The 19912-nt window shown below is 36.1% G+C and overlaps 2 protein-coding genes across 6 annotated transcripts; one reads left to right on the forward strand and one right to left on the reverse strand.

The window, feature by feature from the left end:
- Positions 1-9471: 9471 nt before the first annotated feature.
- Positions 9472-12140, reverse strand: LOC126866101 (mitochondrial ribonuclease P catalytic subunit). Of its 4 annotated transcripts, none has more exons than XM_050619247.1 (6): positions 11789-12140; positions 11436-11485; positions 10690-11287; positions 10362-10608; positions 10103-10230; positions 9472-10021 (listed from the first exon to the last, which is right to left on the reverse strand). In XM_050619247.1, exons 3-6 carry the CDS (start codon positions 11283-11285, stop codon positions 9700-9702), a joined length of 1293 nt encoding a protein of 430 aa, XP_050475204.1. In that variant the 5' UTR covers positions 11286-11287; positions 11436-11485; positions 11789-12140; the 3' UTR covers positions 9472-9699. The 4 variants fall into 4 exon arrangements, with proteins under 4 accessions (XP_050475204.1, XP_050475202.1, XP_050475203.1 ...); XM_050619245.1 differs by having other exon boundaries at positions 11349-11485; XM_050619246.1 differs by lacking the exon at positions 11789-12140 and having other exon boundaries at positions 11349-11497.
- Positions 12141-13013: 873 nt separating this feature from the next.
- LOC126866107 (leucine-rich repeat-containing protein 58) lies at positions 13014-19912 on the forward strand. Of its 2 annotated transcripts, none has more exons than XM_050619264.1 (5): positions 13014-13664; positions 15607-16120; positions 16552-16768; positions 17030-17219; positions 18113-19912. In XM_050619264.1, exons 2-5 carry the CDS (start codon positions 15648-15650, stop codon positions 18274-18276), a joined length of 1044 nt encoding a protein of 347 aa, XP_050475221.1. In that variant the 5' UTR covers positions 13014-13664; positions 15607-15647; the 3' UTR covers positions 18277-19912. The 2 variants fall into 2 exon arrangements, with proteins under 2 accessions (XP_050475221.1, XP_050475222.1); XM_050619265.1 differs by lacking the exon at positions 13014-13664 and adding an exon at positions 14195-14682.

A 19912-nucleotide genomic window follows, 5' to 3' on the forward strand; every position in this document is an offset into this window, starting at 1 on the left:
TTCAAATTTCAAGTTTCTATTAAAATGGAGAAACTGTAACGAAAAAGCAGACTGAACTGTCTATACGAGATACTTGTACGATAGAAGGAGGTTTCTTCCATTTCGATCAATCTTGCTTAAGACGCGATCCCTTTCTTCGAAATAAGCTGAAAATCAGTTTAGATCCCGTTGAGACACAGTGTTTAGCCCTTAGCCCGCGTCGCACGAAGTGACGGATAACTTTGTTACTATAATTCAATCGACTTGTCTGGCTCTATAAAGGCTTCCAACCATAGAACACACGTACGTGTATACATTGGCTCGTACAAGATATCGTGGTACAAATGCGTATCGTGAAATATAGACGCGTACACACTAGACCGAACGTACACACAAGCTCGAGAACGAGAATGTAGTCGAGAAGAATACAGATGGAAACGATAGCTTGCTTTATAATCGAGTTTACATTCGACGACGACGTCGCGAACGTCGCATACTTATGTCGCGACGCACACGATTGTACAATGATTCCGTGGTGTACGTCGTTGTTCGCCATTGTGCTTTTGTTCCACTCGATCATGATGGTTTACGTTGCGCTTCAACGTGGTCGTTTGTTGGAGAACGAGGCAGTTTAATTGGTCATGAGCACTCGGGACAGCGTACTAATTATTTAAACATTCTAAAAATAACTATTTTCACAAACTGTTTCCTTCGACCAGGCGTCTTCTCGTCTAAATTCAACGTTGCTTCTTGTTTGCACGATTGAGCCGAGTACTTACATCTTTGCAGACGGTATACCTATACAAACATCGAGATACGATTAAACATTACTTTTGCATAATATTATGATTACCTCACCTATAACGTACGCATCGCGATATCACGATAAGCTAAATAATTCTTGAACGTTTTAACTGCCAGAGAAACACGTGGATGATCCACAAGGACCTTCGAATTGCTTCGAACGTCAATGATACGAACCTTAATGGCTCCTCGCAATCCTCAAATTATCGCGATCATCGATCATAGGAATTACGAATACGATGTTTCTAATTGAAAAATAACGATCGTTCGTGATAATCTTACGTGCCAGTAATATTTACTCGATGATGTTTCGTCGCTTGCAAATAATTTTGGATGCCACTGAAGCAATCTCGACCATTTTCTGCTCAGATGCAAACAACAACTATCAATGATCCGTAACTTTTAATAATTTTCCAACGCTATTAAAACCTATTGAAACATAGAATTCCATATGAATGGAACTTCACTGTATTTCAATCTACATTTCTTCAACTTCGAGTGTATCTCGCTCGTCTTATTATATTATTGCGCTAAATGTTTTAAAAACTTTCTCTCCAAAGAGTTAAGCGGTTAAACGGGTCTCGAGACTTAACAAAGGAAAAAAAAGACAAAGAAAAAGGAATGTGGAAAACGATATCGCCAAAAATTCGACCTCCAAATTCCTTTTTCGCCACCGTTATCTTACATCTTTCTCTTCGATTCCACAAACCTCAGCCATCGTGAATCAACGCAAAAAGTTACGAATCCAAGCCAAACCCCCAACCAGAACCATATTACGATAAACTGGCGTAATGTAACGATGATCTAACAACAGGATGGAACTGCAACGAGGAGGAACGTTATCGTTCGCGATATTATCTCTGGCCGACGCGGCGACTCTCGTCGTTATTGCACGAATTGCTCCGATACCACGCGGCCAATCGAACGTTTCCGGAAATGCGGTTAATATAACTGCACGGCGCATGTCCCCGGTCGAAATAGCGCCAGATGATAACCGCGTCCGACCCGAACCCCTGGAATTCCGCTATCCTACGATGAAATTAGCATCGCTGGAATTCCTAGCCGCGGAAGTTATGGGATCGAAGAACCGGGCAAGGGCTCTTTCCATTAAGGCGCCGGCTGCGAATTATTCTCGAATTATCTGACCAAACTACGCCGTTTTATCTCTATTATCGAGACACCGAAGCCTTCGATCGTTCGAAAATTGCAAAATATTCGACACCCTATACCGTAGATGAATTATGTATAGGCTATGTGTAGGCTAGGTCGATTGATTTTTCATTTCATCGTGAATTTATTTTTGAAATTTTAGTCCCGTTTTTCTTCCAAATCGATCGTTCAGTGATATTACACGTTACTCACGTGTGGACGTTTATGCAAATTGAAATGTATAAATATAGCTAGAGACACGAGATACGTTTCGGAAACGAAATATCGTAAAGAGTATGTTAATTTAGATTTCTTCTATATTTTATGTATATGTTGGTGCTTCTCGGTCTCCCATAAGCGCATAAACGTCCATAATCCATTTGTACAATAGCTACAAAACGTAGTTTTTTTTTTTTTTTATGTTCCGATGAATCAATTTCAGAGAAATGTGAAACATAACGAAACGAAATGACGAACGGTATCAGCATTTTACCTTGTGAGTATTTTTAGAAGTAACCGCGGTGGATATGATAAGGGTGATCGAAGGTCGGATAGGTGATGCAGTCGTATTCTATTTAGCAGGATAATTTCGTTCTTGATTGCTTGCGACGATAAAACGATACGCTCGAGTCCTGAAATCAAAGCAAATATCACTGACTCGTTCTTTCGAAATCCACGATCAAGATATTAAGTCGTAACATACGTACTACAAGTGGCCGATCAAAGTATTAAGATCGAAGCTTAAAAAACTTCAAATCCGCTAGAGCTTATTGGATAATTACTGTGAAACCTATGCCAATTAGTCACAAGATAATATCTGCCACGCGTGTACGCTCGATTTTTCCAAACTATCCGGTCAAAGCACGAGGAAACGAAGGAACGTACGAGTACGAAACGATCGACATAAACTAAACTGTCCAATAGATTTCTGGCTGTAATCGCGAAGGCTCCGTAGCCACCCATAGCGAAATCCCATATTTCGCCCCCACGAAAGAGAGTCCTTTCTATAGCTGTAGGCGCGCTCCAAGAGCCTGATGCGCTAACACGCGCACTACTCGAGCCTCGTACGTTCTATACAACGGGTGCATACCCGGTAAAATGCGCTCACGAACGTACGGTTACCGTGATATATAGAACAGCGTGTAACATGGAGGTATTTCGCCAGGGCACACACCAGACCACCCTATACATTATGCATATATTACGCTGGTACGTGTGCACACGACGCTTCCGTGCATACGCAGCATGATGTACAGGGTGTACCAGGTGTCGCGCTGCATTATTTACTATGAGAGTGAACTACGACGGAGGCGTTGGCGCGTGGTAATGAACTGAAAATAAGAACGCGTCCGAACCGATCCCGGTTACGTATGTAATGGTTCAAGGTTTCGTTCGTTTTGCTCTCATAAAGCGTTCAACCCTTTCGTATCTACGGGCGAGATCTTGCAATTTAAATGGCGTTTGTGCGTCGCTATCTCGCGCGTCGTTTCGTTAAAACCACGTCGATCGATCTCCTACGTTTCATCGGAATGCGAGGCCAAACCGATCGTCGATTCCACTTTTGCTAAATTTGTTAATTTCAGATGAACAGTAGTGCACAGATAGCGACGATCCTGTACGTTTTGTTCGTCGATGTTGCGAATAAACAAATGTTACAACAAACATACAAGTTTGAGAAAAAGACGATCCCGGGAATTCTGAATTCTCTCTAAGACGTTAAATCGCAATTACAAATTCCTCTCAAATTCCAAGCATTCTGTATCCTACCTTGAATCCTAAACCTAATTTCCGCAAACAACTCGCCACTAAAACGTAATTACGAAACACACTACAAAAACTCGAATTTTCTACGCAAGTATCCTGAATTCTATTTTCAGAATTAAACATACGCGAACGATATAATTCGAAAAGAATTCGAATAAAACGTGGATGCACCCATACGAAAACTCGTCTTTTTTAGAAGCGCGGTTTTAATTTCTTCGGAGTTGGCGAGGGAAAAAAAGGGTTGTTACGAAGCCGGTGGAAAATAATAGATCGCCATAAACGCTCGCCGGGCTCCAACAACGTCCACGGTCCGTACATAGTCTGCGACTAAAACGAAAAACAGAGGGACGTCGAAACGACGCTGAAGATGGACCGAGTTCCCCGAGTGAAAACGGCGACTAATAAACCTAACCGCCATAAAGACGGTGTGTATCCAACGTAGTCAGGGCTCATTGTGAAAACTCGGTCGAGTGGCCCTAGTGCCGCGGAATTTCCACCATAATAATTTGGCCGTGCCACGATTACGAGCGATCGTAAAATTTCGAGACGGTGCACCGGCGAAATTTCGCCAACGCCACGTCGTCGACGACGCGACGTCGACTTTTTGGACCCGACCCCGGCCTCGTGGACAATTTTCCGGCGTCGAAAGCGAAGGAAAACGAAAACTTGCAGCCAACTCTGACGTTACGAGTATAAAGATAAGAGAGTTTCGATGGAATTAATTTTCTTGAATGTTTCTGAACGTAAACATCGACCTTTATTTCTGTCTACATGATGTTTTAAACAGATAGTCCAAGTGGATTACAGAGCATAAAAAATGAATGACTAACTTGTGAAATATAATTAACTTGCAGCAAGCTGCGCTATTAAAAATATTAATTTTCGCGAACGCTGAAAATCTGTATATTAATCCGAGATTCTTAACAAACGTTCTTACAAACTTTTCAAAAACATCCAAACTACTCCTGTTGGCAACGTGTCGCATTCTATATCGCTCCGTTTTTTCCCGGCATTTTTACAATTCGCGAATAGTTACACAACCGAGTAACAGGAATTTGCACTCGTAAATTTTGTCTCAACGGAAGTGATTAGATATGCAGAACCTCTTAACTCACTTTTCACGAAGGAAAGTGGTACATTCTAGTTTATATAATATTCCAGACAGGTATTAAACCCAAAATACAATTTATCGGAGAATTTAAATTTCTCTCTAACTTGATCCTGCACCGCGTAAATTTCTCGCACGCTTCTTTAAAAAAAAAAAAAAACAGTGAATCGTAAGAAAAAAGATTGCATGGATACGACAGAAGAAGAAGACGACAAGACGCGTTTCACATTTTTTATAGAGTAATTTTCGAGTTCAATCGATTTCATATTCTCAAAATTGCCCTTTCATCTGGATCTTAAAGCTACACGCGTGCTTTTCCATCGTCGTCGAAATTTTCAAATTAATAATTGTACCTTTACCTTGTAATTATCTATTTTCAAGAAACTTACATCTTTGAACCTAACACGTTGCTCTCATTTTCGATCATTGCATATTAGAATTCTCCTGTTTAATCGTAAAGTGACGTTAAAATCAGAAAATAAACAAAAAATGTACTCTTCGTATAATTTCCGATCTGTCGACCATACAGACGAGGAAATACGCACAGTTTCGGCAAGTTACGACGAATCAACCCTGCGCACCAAGGTCTATGCCCTGTCTGTGTCTCTCTGAATCGATTTTAGGCGCGTGGTCCACCATAGGCGTATACACCCCATGCACAAAGCGATGGGAGGCGAGCCACCGTCTGCACTCGGCCGCGAGTCGTATAAATTTTTCCGAAATGACGCGCGATTAACCGCGATTCACCTGCATCTCGATAATGGGCCGACTAATCGAGTGGAAAACTGCGCGAACGCGATCTCATGGGCAACTAAGCGATCACAGGAAGTAGGTGGTAGATCGTAGAAATGGAAAGAGAAGTCGAGAGAGAAGGAACGATGTTCCATGAGTTCGACTTTATAAATCGACCGAGAGAATTGTGTACGAACAGCGAAAATACGTAACAGAGAGATGAAAAGAATTAGTTGGTACTAATTAGCTCGATGAAATAATTTGTGAATTACCTCACGCTGTATTAGTGGTAGATAGTGTGAGTGAAAAAAAAAACGTGAACCTTCCGACAACAATAGTGCAATTGTGCCTGCGAATACGTTATCACTAGCTACACACGTTATACGACTGATAAGAGAGATAGTTGGTAGTAGATGTCAACGAACCAGGTAGGTGGGATAAGATTTATCTTATCCAGATGTGTGCCTACTGGTGTTGATCTCCATTCGACCATTCGTCTCCTCGTTCTGTACATTTTTCAAGTAAATTATTTATATAGATGTCTAATGTGTAGCACTTTACACGTTACCAAGCACCAATGAGTTAATTATACTTCGAAGACAAGATGGTAGAAACTTCAAGTTACGAACATAACGTAGAACAAGAGTGAAAATATAAACTTACGATTTAAAATTGAAATTTAAATTCTAATTTGAATCTGAAATAAATTACTTGGAATAAAATCTAATATGTCGTTAAATTATGTTTGTTACATCCGTCGAATCGTTATAATATTACTTTCGCTGCTAATGACGCATTTTGATGAAACAATATTGAGAAAAGCAAAAAAGCAATGAACAGTGTGATGGAATAAATATTCTGTTGGAATAAAATAGTTTCGATGAGAAAAATGTGCAACGAATACAACGGAATGGTCGTATTTTAGTAACAACGAATATGATATCTTATCACAAGTCAAAATTCCACTATTTCTTATTACTATTACAGGAATACTTTAACCCTTAGGTACAATATACCTCGCGATATCTACCAATCCGCAATGCGCTCTTCCACTTCTTTCTCTCCCACCAATGTGTATAAATACAACACACACGTTAGCCCATAATCGAGAAACTCGAGAGAATACGAGGAAACAACCCCCTGTATCTCAACGCTCGTACATCGAAGTTATTTCCAATTTTTTCTATTCACCCCGTTTCTCGATGCTATCCATATTAATTTTTATTTCTCGATGTTGTATATAGCCATATATGTTCTTCAGCTTAACAGAGTATGTTATTCCGGTTACAAAGAAATAAAACAGTAGAGAAACGTTCTTTGATCGTAAATTTGGACGTATAACCCGAATATCAATCAGGCGAATATTTAAAAACAACAGGATCTTCGCATTTTCGCTGATACGGTTTCAAGATCCGCGTTAACGGAGCAGGGCAAACGCGCGCAGAGGGCGGAACGCGTAATGGCGACGTATCGTGAAACGACGAAACACGATTATAAGAGTAAGTGGTCGTATAACCAAGGTTTTAGTCGCCGTTTCGAAATATCGGGTCGTTCTTCGTGGAAATGCTCCCATAGTTGCGTTCGAAGAGGCACCCCGCAACACCCTAGACCATCCAATTCGCTATTAGCACTTTTCGCGATAGTTCTTGAAGCTTTACGTTTATACGTGATATTTTACGACTAAATATTGTAGTCGATTTCCAAGGATGAAAATGTAAAATGTTTCGAAGGTTTAAGTACATGGATATGCTTGTAATAAAAGTGACAGATATTAAAGCATCTTCGTTCATCCATATGAATATCAAAACATTGGTTCACTTTTTTAACACCCTGTATAAAGGTCTAAATGTACTAGTAGTATCGGAAGAGTTAACTCGAGACATGTATCGAATTATTGAAATCGAGCTTATAGTGGTGCGCAGCGTGCCTACGTTTTCCTACACAGAACGCGAAAGCCAAGGGACGTTCGATCGTTGAAGTTGAAACGCGCCAAATGCGTGAAACTCGCGTAGGTTCTAATATTTTTGCGCCACCCACGCGCAAAAACGGGTTTCCGCGGAGTACGAACACCAGGCCATTCACTTTTACGATGTTAGAACCGGAGATTATCGACATTGTTAATTACATCGATGTCTATTTTGTGATTTTCTATTAGGTAGAGGCGCTATCGAGGTTTCAAGGTCGACCGATTTTTCTCTCCCTTTTTCGTATCTAGAATTCCATTACGTAATCATTGATTACCAAGAATTGAGAATTTAATATCGAGTTAAAAATGTCGTAATTGAAGTGGTAATTCGATATCATGCCATGTTATTAGACACCGTGTATACGTTAGTCTACGCAACGAATAAATGTATATTTCTAAATAAATCCTTAAAGATGAATTGCTCTTAATAGAAAGTATCTCAAATAGCAAATCGTGAACGACACGTGCCTTTAGAAGTCGTTAGCAAATTGTCATTTCAAGTTTAGATCGAAACAAAAAAATGAAAGTAACAAACACGTTCAGGAAACTCGTAACAAACCTGATTCGTTTCCCGCTGGATCGCCTCCTTTTCAAGATGAATGCACCACATTGATTGACTCGTTTAAATAATCCACTCATTTACGTGCTCATTTGTACGCAAATGCGTTTAAACCGTACTATCCAACTTCCTTTTCGAAACGAACGACTACCGCGACATCACAGTCACGTGACTGCTTTTCAATATTTCTCATTGTTATTCAAAATTATCGAGAATATTCTTCTTTTCGATATGGAAACATATTTGTATAATATAAAGAAAAATAACACGCGTAACGTAAAACGAATATAAATATTTTAAGTTCGAAGTATCAATGATATGTATCACCGATGTGTCACGTATGCCATAAAAAGATCACGCTTTAACTGTCAGACGACTGATTCTTCATATTCTATGGCGGCGCAGCGAAACGAACATCAGGAAAAGATAGGTACTCTCTTGCGATGTCTCTCACGATACGGCCGAGGACACTATTATCGATTATCACTGTCACCGTTTCGCGAAATCTGTCGTAAAAATCACTTCCTTACATTCGTTTCAAATACAATTACCTCATTCAATCATTATTCGATACAAAAGACCATATAGAGAATATTATGTATACATACATATTAATGATTATAACAAAGAGAATATAAAGTAACCAAACGGACAGCATCGTGATGCATACAGTAATGACAACAAATTAACGAAAGAGTTTTCCAATCGATGCCGTGAAACAAAAATAAATGAATAACAATAATTATGTTCGCTAGTAGGTTGGTGCAATAACATAACTAGTGCGTGTATTTTATAGTGTATAATACGGAACACGCATTTTGCGTGATGGACAACAAGCGTTCTCGTTAACGGACAACTACAAGTAAATCACGTTCGCTTCACGCACGTGTCAACAATCACAATTAAATCACAAATAACCTAAATACTTCGCGTTCTGTTGTCACCAAACAGTAAAATCGAAATGATGGTGCGTAAATTAACGTGCGTTGTCTCTTGTATGGTTAATAAACAAATACTTGCCTCGAAACGAGTATGACTGTTTTTCTATATATAAATATCGTATATATGTATATACTTCAAGCACCAAAGATCGTTTCTTGAAGATGTGCGTTTTGGATCAAGGGATGTAATAGCGAAAATAAGCGTGTATCACTTTGACGAGAAGACGTCAAAGAATACGTACACACTTATTCAAACGTACAACAACGTATAATAAAAAGTTCACACGAAAACTCGACGGACCGTAACACCTGTTGCATTGAAAAGCACAAACTGGAATGTATGACACGAATTCTATTGAACTATATCTAATGACGCATTATGCGCCATCTGCTAGTACATTTTTGTACAACAGAAACATTTTGTTATCGACATAATCCTGTCAATGAATTAGATAAGAAAAGTACAAAATTCGCATAATATATATATATTTATAAAATAAACTTAAAAGAAAATACGTAATGCATTATACATATATATTATGACAACATTTTACGCAGTATCAAACATAACACCGTCCTGTTTAATATATTCATATTTTCATATTTATGTAAATGTGAATATATTTAAAAAGAAGTTATTTTTATAAAATAGATGTAATTTTAAAAATTTCTATAAAAATATATACATATAATTTTATTAATGCATTTTGAAGCACAGCCAGTCATTGGTACATGTATGCCTCATTCTAGATATTTTATCATTAGCGACATACGGTATATGCCAACTATTATTTTGCTTTTGAACGATCGCGTCAATAGGAAACAGTGAATTTAACTGCATGAAACCCTTCTTTACATCAATAAAAAACTGATGCGATAACTGCCATTTTTTAAAGAGAGCATTTAACTCAATGTCTTGCAAAGCAAATATATGTTGACGCATCAAGTCCTTAGAAATAATTCTACCATTTTTTCTACTTGCAAATGCCGCATATAATAGAAATAAATCATCGTTTGAGCTAAAAAAACGGAACAATATAAATATAATCTATGGTTTAAGGAATAAATAACAATATATTATAGATAGCTATAATACATACCTATTTTTAACATAGAAACAATCTACACTTTGCAGACCTATTTTGGCTATAAACTTCTTCATATGTGCTTTTCCAATGATTAATACCTTTTTATTCTGCTTTTCATAAGATTTGAAAATCCGTTTGATCTGCAAAATATTAATTACTTATCGATCGTGCATATTCAATTGATAAAAAGATAGCAATCGTTAAAATATTATTTATTATTATTTATTAATATTATTTATTATGCTACTGTGATAGTTTTAAAGTTACGTACTTCATATATTAGATCTTTATTGATACCGTTTTTAGCAACATACATAATATTTAATCCATCTGCGATTATGTCATATGGTTTATTTTTATTAATAAAATTTATAAACGATTGTATCTCTCGCGGCTCAGTTACATAATGCAATTCTTTAAAGATCAAACGTTTCTTTGTAGCTTGCAATAAACGCTCGTAGTCCTCGTCAGGTAAACTTTGTTGTGAAATGTCTTCGTTACACTTCTGACACCTTGATCTATGTAAAAGATAATAAAGGGTAACGGTACGGAAAAATAAAACTAATTACCATTATTATTAATAATTGTATATCTTATACCTTGATATTACAGTTTGACTGACAGACCAACCACATTCAATACATGCATTCATACATTCAAATGCAATGTCTTGACTAGGTTTAATACCATATGCATTCCACATTAGAAATAACTTCTCAATTTTCATATTAAATGTGTCTTTTTCTTTTAAACAATATTTTAAATACGTAGTATATGCACTGTCATAAGGCCCATAGCTGTTTTGTAGGCTATGCATGAGATATTCATATGCCAACTCCTCTTGTTTATGATCAAATAAATATGAAATTAAGCTAGTATATCCAGTTCGAAGCAAATATTTATCATTTTCTTCGTGTATTTTTATAATTTTAATAGCTTCCTTCCACATGTCCATTTTACATAAGCATTCAATAAAAGCATTACTGAGCTGTTCATTAAATGAAGTATACAATTTACTAATATTATTGTACAAACCTAAAATATATTCTTTATCTGGTTCTGATATTGGACCATTTTTTATGCTATACAACTGCAAATATTTAGTAATAACAGGGATTTCAGGTTTATAATTATTATCTATTAAAAATTTATAATAAGATATTCCAGCATCCGGATAGTTCATATGTTGAAACATGTCTAGAATAACAAAATCAAGAGTGGATGGATCGCATTGTGATTCTATGATATGTTTTCTTACATTTTCCCATGTTTCTTTTGATATAGTACTAGGTTGTGTTAATGCATTTTCACAATTATTCACCACATATTGCCAATATTTACCAACCTTCTGCTCAATAGTACTTATGTATACATTTCTAATAATTGTACGTAGCACTGATGTTTGACGAATATATGAAAACATATTTATATTATTTCAATTAATTTCAATTTTGCTAAAATTACAAAATGTTTTGGTATATTTTTCACTTTAATGTATGGAGTCTGTTGTCTTTTTCTAACCTCAAAAAGCAATCACGGTTGAACAGAACATAACAGCAAAGGCACGATATATTTTAACATTCTTTAAAAAAATATTGAGGTTAAACTTATTTGGGAATACGTCAATTTTCTTCTCGTAGTTTTTAATAAGTAAGGTCCAGTTTTACAACACGGAGATCATTAACCTAAAGTACTCACAGCGTTGAAATTGTAGTCACATGCAATCTATAAGCTGTTAAAAGTTACACTCGAGTAAAGCGAATATTTCGTCTTAATTTTAAATTATTATTTTTATTATGAATGAATGAATATGAATTATATATTTTTCCTGAACTTTGTCTTTTATACATATCGAATTTCTGACTCTCTTTTTATAGTATATGATTTTTACTTTTCACAAATAAAATCCAAAAATGTTAGTTTTAAGGTATGAAGATCATTACTTTAAAAGTTATACGTGTACAAAGTTTATGCATATCTTAAATTTACTTAGACGCTACTAATAAGTTGTAAATTATATATGTAAACTGTATATTGGCTTTATGTATAAGCCTATAGAATAAATTAAATCAGTACTATACACTGTAAGTGATAATTGTTAGGAAAATCAGATTTATATTAGGCAGAAAGTAATGAAATTAGTTTGTAGAACTATTTACATTCATTATATAAAATTAAAATGTCTTCGTATTGCCGTTATTAGTGACTCCATCGAACCAATTCCATCTGGCGACAGAAACGTCACCATAAAAATTCACACAAACAATCGGCAAAGTTATCATCATGATACCGGCGTCTCCTGTGCATTTAGTCTTTTACAGGGTGACAACATGCTTCTATCTTTTGCATAATTTAGGTCTAATCTAATCATAATTTAACTTAAACTTACATTTGTGCATTCTCTACATCAAAATCTCGCTTACTTATAAACTTGATGCTATACGATCTCTTGTATTGTTGAATATATGTACTTGTATACATATATTTATATAGCTTTCAGCAATAAGCCGATAGTAATATTAATTAAAGCTGTTGCCTTCCTATTCTTAATTAAAGGAATCCTGCAATTTTTTGCTTTCGTGTTTAATACCCAATAGCTGTCAGTTCCTCCAGCACAATTGTATTTACGTTTTCCAAATTTTACTTCAACCTTTGAAATAATGTAGAAATAAAAATTACTATAATGTTAGAAACATTGTTTCAAACATTCTAGAATGTGTAATACGATGACCATATTCTTATCAATATTGTATAATTGAGAATAATTTAATTTAAATGTAATAAGTGTAAAATTAACGATAAAAGATTGATTAATTTACCATTATAAATATTTCAATTTAAATAATTTTTTCAATACCGAATAAATTTTAATAAATAAATTACACCTATCGATCGACTTTCTGACAATAAACATAGATATAAAGAGTTTCTTTGGCAAAAAAATGTTCTTGAAAAGAAGCAATACTACAGTATCAATAATGTTTTGGAAATCTGAATCTCCAATCACGCATTTCAACTCTTAAAAGTATTATCCCTTTCTTCTTGTATGTAGTTAAATTCTTACTTTACTTTCTATCGAAATATGTTTTCACAATTAAACAAAATACAGTGGATAATTTGAAATATATTAATTTGTTATAATTTTTTATAATAATAAACGTAAAATCCCTTGTTTTATGAAAAACGAAAATGGTCTAACTTACACCACTATATATTCATAACATTATGATAAACATTGCTTGGTCTTTAATGAGTTAATAGTTAATAAAAAATTCAAATTTTCTTGAAATGTGTCGTTCACTCGTTACCACGACATCTACCATGCGAATCAACACGCGGTCGGTGATGTCAAGTGCTTCTGCAACAACTTATAAAGAGGACTGATAAAACCAGATATAGTTTAGTCTCGTGCCTGGCGCTCACACATCTTAAACCGATCGTAAACCCAGTTTCTCTGTAAACCGCGGCCGAGCGTGGCACGGAACTCGGAACAGTGAACGACCGAGACAATCTTGCAACAACGTAGAAGGGCGAAAACTTTCTGACGTTCAACGAGAGACGAAATTGCACCGAGGTAAGAGAATATTATTGAGACAGGGTTATTTCGTGTGATCGGAATACTCGAAACATTCACGGCTACGCGAACCAGTTGACTCTGCGGTTAATTAATTTTGATCCTACAACTATGTGATGGCTTCGTGAAAATGGCGGAAGTCACGTGAAGTCCTTAGGACCAAGCTACTACGAGATACGAACTCGTTTATACACGAAGATCGCTGACAGGTCTATTTTCTCTTTTAAAAGTATGAAAGAGCTCTCGATTAAAATTATTTGAATTTAAATTATCTGATAAGGAAATTATTATCGTCGTTTCATTGACGTAGGAAAATTTTCGAAGTGGACGTTGAGGCGTTTTAGATTACAAACAGATGAGCGAAATTTTTAAAATCAAAGACACTGAGCTTTGATTCTCAATTCGTTTCTTACATTGGTACTTTAACGATAGTAGTTCGCAACGTATCGTAGTAACGTAGTAACGATAGATAGTTCGTTTCGCGCAAAACAATCGATGGCCTTTGCCTGGAACATTTATGATAAATTATGATTCTTCGAATAATAATTTTTCGAACGAAAATGAAAATAAGAAAAGTGCGTTATTAAGACAGTTTTACTTAATGTTTTATATTTTCTAACATCTGATGACTTGCCAGAAGTTAACGGAATTATTGTTCGTAATTGTCATCAGTGTATTATAGAAGCAAAATATCGCAACGTTTCACGACCTCTCGTCACGGTCTTTGAAATCATGAAGGTTGCAACAGATAAAGACAGATTCACACGGTTCACGATATGACCCCCTTCGGTATGCTTTCTGTTCGTCTTCGATTATGTGTTAGTCGTAAAGTAACAGAGTCAGCGTTAATTTCAAACGTGTCAGGACGAACAGTACAACGAAACAAAAAGATTCTGTACAGAGATTTGTCGAAAGAAAAGTAAATAACTTTGAAAGTAAGATGAAAGAGGTATTATACGGATTCTGCATGCAACAGTTTTCGAGAAAATCGAGTTCGAAAATTTATTGATCGCTCAAGGTAAGCAAGTACATTATATACAGAAGACAAAACGTTTGCTTCGCAATATTTTTATTTTACGTAGTATCGTATTCTGTATATTGTATTTTATAAAGTCACTCTGGAAACTTTGCTCCTGAAAGATTTCTAACACTTTCGTCAAAGAAATAAGGAGTCACCGTCTCGAAAAAAACGACATTTATCTCTCAAAGAATCAAGCTAATTACCGATAAATGCATTCGCTTCCCTCGTCACCGTTCTTCAAGTAATGCATCATCGAAATTACGAAACGCTATTGGTCGATCAAGTAGTTAACGAAACATTAACATCGATGTCTCATCTAAAAATATCTGTTTACCATTGGAAACCCGTTAATCATTCGTGGTCAGAGTGAGATATAAATTAGCGGTTTATCATTTAAATGTTTTCTATTGATTCGAAGTACGTAACCAAGGGAATATAAAACACTGTTTATATTTGCGTGCTTAAGTTTTTTCAATTTTTATCGAGAGTAGTTACGCTTAGATTAACACGCGCAGCAAGATAGGCGATTTATTTCGCGTATAAAATGATTTGCATATATAATGTACATATCCGTGTATAGAAGAGTCGTCGTGATTATCATAAACACGTTATATCTTTGTAAGTAAGATAAATTAAAAAACGGCGATTGTTTGATGAAGAAATTCTGCAATTGATCTATTTCTTTGAAAGTTGTTTGAAGATGACGATACAAGAAGTAAAGGAATTAATATTTTTCTCAAAAAGGAAAAAAACAATAGAGGTAAATAGAGCAATGATAAGCAACCTTCGAGATATAAAGAAATTAATCCAGCTACAATTATATTGCAATTATTCCTTTTTTTCTTTTTTTTTTTTTTTTTTGAGTGAATGAACAATTTTCTCTAAAAAAATTGTTTCATCCTTTCTCTTCTGTTTCCCAAGGTTTTCTACACAGTTGAACGGAAACCCGTGAAACTTCGTTTATGGAGAACTACACGTCGGACTCGAGCGACTCGGATTCCGGCAGCAAGACACTGGATCTGTCCTATTTGATGCTCGACCCTCAATTACTAGACGATCATTTCATCAATGCCAAGAATCCGGAACATGTGGACACCTTGTTACTTCATCAGAATCGGCTGACCAGTATTCCACAGTCGATAGTCAGATTCACGAACTTGAACTCGTTGGTCGTATCAAATTGTGGCCTTCATCGGTTGCCCGACTTCTTCGAGGATTGTCCTCTGACCTGCTTGGTAGCCAAGCACAATAACTTCACGAATGATTCCTTACCGAAGAATTTCCAAAATCTGTCGAGACTCAGAGAACTGAATCTCAGCGGCAACAGGTTAACAGATTTTCCGGAGCAGGTTTTTGACTTGACGGATCTTAAGTACCTGTATTTGGGTGGCAACCAAATCACTGAGATCAGTAAAGATGTTTGGAAGCTGCAAAGGTATTTTTGGGTTCGTTTATTTCTGATGTTTCAGCCACCATGTACGTCTAATTAAATATTTCGATTTTAAAGCACAGTGGCTCACGAAAGTATTCCAACTTTGGACAGGTTTCAAAAATATGGTAAAAATATAGGAAAATTAGACACGCCCGAATCTTTTCGTGATATTTTCAAAATAATGTCATTTTTTCCTTTATTTGACCTCTAAATTGAATGTATCGATCCAATTTTTGATTACTGTTAGTTGACTTTCCAAAAGAAGGGCTTTTGATTCTCTGAAAAGGACGTTAAACGGTATGGACAATGTTAAGAAATCACAAAATTAGGTATCTTGCAATCTTTTTCTCAGAAATATGAGAGACATACTTATCTAGGTTAATAGTTGTGTTAGCATGGGAATTATATAAAGAGATTAATAATTTTGTTTCAAGATTGCAAGTGTTATCGATGGGAGGCAACAGACTGACAGAAGTACCGTCTACCTTAGGCGAACTGATGTCTCTCCAGGCGTTGGTATTGTGTGACAACATGCTGGAAAGCCTACCTAGTTCCATAGCAAAGTTGACGAACTTGAAATCACTGCTGCTTCACAAAAACAGACTGAGGACACTGCCTACCGAGATCATCACGTTAAAATGTCTGACGGAGGTGGTATAAAGTTACTTAAAAAAATTACATAGTATAAATTAGTCTAGCTCTTCTACAATTACGTTCTAGTTTTTTACTCTTACTATATATATATATATATATATATATTCTAAATCTGTCATATATGTACCACGTTTCGAAAAAAAACCGAATGCAGAAGATGGGTTAAACATCAACAAAGATGCTTCCTAATATCCACCACTTAAACATTGGTTTATAGGAATTTTATTCGCTAAATTATTCGTTTATTCGTTTGTCCAGTTATCTTTGAGAGACAATCCGTTGGTAGTAAGATTCGTGTCGGATATGACACACAATCCTCCGTCTCTGCTGGAGTTGGCTGCCAGAGTTATCATGACTAACAACATCCAATATGACGGGGAGAGTATACCAAGAAACCTGGTGGAGTATCTAAACAGCGGTCATCGTTGCGTCAACTCGAAGTGTAAAGGTCAGTGACTAAGCTTGATTCAAAGTTCAAAGTTCTATCGACTCTACCACCATCGACATCGATTTTCCTTCTATTACAATCCCTTACAGTATCATAGATATACCGTTCTATCGCGCCTTTCCCCACGAGATTGTTTTCACGTTTGCAATTCATGAAACAAGTACATCGGCCTGACGATAAGACATCGTGAACCGTTGCTTGTTAGCGATTTTCATTTGCCCCGTTGTAGTCTGTTAATGCTTTTAACAGTAGTAATCCATACTATTGCGTTCAAAATTGTTTCAATTATACAGATAACGCAGTCGTTGCGTTTTTTATCTTGGTACGTTCGCTGGTGATTAAATTTATTTATACAGCGTGTCAATATCTTAGTTAATTTTGTCTATATAAAAGATTGGGTTGGGACAAAGGTTAATCGTTCTAAAGCAACGAATATTAGGACTCGTGATCTTTTACCTTCAGTATCACTGTGTTTCATACGACAGATTTTACAAAATAAAAGTTAAAATATCTGCTAAACTAATGATTTTTTTATAGGGTATGTCAAAATGGATCGACCAATCTATTGCAAAATATATGATTCCATTAAAGAAAAATTGATCTTAATATGCTTTTTACGTTTCCACCTACAAAACAATTACTAACGTCGAACCACGTAACTGTTATTCGAAACATTCTCCGGTTTAATGAATAGTTTCAGAAATATTCATAGGGATCAGATTAAATAATTTAGGACACCTTATATATTAACGTATAATTAAGACCTCTCATGTACTCTTTCTGCAAAACGCTTGTCAGTTATATCTTTTATGCCAATGAACAAAGATTTTTATAATACAAAGACTCGTTCTTTTTCAAGTGTTTCCATCTGTAAAAATATCATTTCTTTCCAGGTGTGTTCTTCAACAACAGAGTGGAACACGTCAAGTTCGTCGATTTCTGTGGCAAGTATCGTCTACCTCTGCTACAGTACCTTTGTAGCAGGAAGTGCATAGAATCACGGGACGGAGACGAAGTAGTCAGTGGCGCGATGATAAGGAAGGTTCTTCTGGGCTGATTGATATTACTGGAATTTTGTATTAATATTACCGAAGGCTGTTACGTTTTGCGTTCAGAGGGCGTTAACGACTGAACTATCGCGCTATTCATCGGCGAATTCTCTCTCTGTGCTCAAATCAGATCAAACACGAGTATCAGGTTCAAGAGTCGAAGGCTAAGCATAGAGATACGCGAGGAATTACGTTCGACAATAAATCAAGCGTTTCGATCAGACAAATTTGAAATTGAAAATTACGTTAAAATCGAAAGTTGGAGGGAAGTGGAAGTTCGAGGTCGAATTTTTGTTCGTCGACCGAGCACTCGTATTGACTAAACGACATTGTCGCTAAGAATAAAAAGTCTTTCAAAGATGACGAATTACTTTTACAAAGTCTTATATGTATGAGTCTGCTTACGCATACAAATTTGTCATATGCGTGAACAAATATTTCGTAAAATAAATATTTCATCGAGATCGATTCGAGCTTAATTCGCTTCATACTTACTCCACCGTCCATCGTGCGGAACCGTCGCGAATGAAACCGCAGTGTCTGTTAACCGTGTTATCGTTTTATTGTTAAATAAACCACAAAATCTACAATAATAATAATCATAGTATCATAGAGTCTCCGTAGGAACGGAGGCGTTCGATCCTCGCTTAAAACACATCCACTGATTTATTTCTACGATTACCGATTATCGACTATTCTCGTGTGTGAACCGTGTAAAACTGAAAACATCCGACAAGTGAACGGTAGCGAAGCGAACGATGTTACTTAATCATCGTGATTCGTCGGTATAGAGTCGTTCAAGATTCATAGAGAACATCGTTATCATATCTTTTTTTCCATTTTCTTCGTCATCTTTTTTAATAACTCGAAGTTAAGTCGGTGACAATTCTTCGTGAATAATAGCAATATCGTAATAAGAGTTCGCTAGTGTTTTTTTTTTTTTTTCATTTTTCTTTCTGTCAGGATTTTTTTATCATTTTTTCCTTTTGTTCTTTAATATCGCATATAGCGTCGCCGCGTTCTGTTTAATTACCTATACATACATATGCATATTCATATATATGCGCTCTGTTATTTTATACATTACATACATGTATATGTATGTACATGCTTGGGTTTCGTTCCCCCCCCTCAAAACCCCCACTCTATTTCTCCATCGAACGAGTATTCTTTTTGCTCACACGCATCAGGCACTCCGTTTTGCTCGCACACAGCCACACGTTCGTTCTTTTTTTCTTTTTTCTTTTTCATTTTTCTTCTCTTCTCCTCGCCCGCCATGATCTTTCACGGATCGGCAAGTTGTCTTAATTTTTTTAATAACTACGCTACTCCCTTTCTCTTCCGCTTCGTTTTCTTCTCCACGTTTCCTCGAATCGCTCACGCTAACCACATTTCGTACGTTCGCGGATTCTCTTCTTCCTCCATTTCACAAATTATCTATATATATATATATATATATATGATATATATATATATATATTAACACAATTTTTTCCTATTATAATCGTGAGTAACGAGTAACCCTCTCGGTATGGCGTTTTACGGTTCATCGCTGGTGTGAACGGTGCTGTCGATGATTAATAGTGCGTTATGGACGTTTTTTTTTCTCTTGCTGCTTACTTTACAGAGTATGTATAGTAAAAA

The sequence above is a fragment of the Bombus huntii genome, chromosome 5 (genome assembly GCF_024542735.1).
Source record: "Bombus huntii isolate Logan2020A chromosome 5, iyBomHunt1.1, whole genome shotgun sequence".
NCBI classification, from domain to species: Eukaryota; Metazoa; Arthropoda; class Insecta; order Hymenoptera; family Apidae; genus Bombus; species Bombus huntii.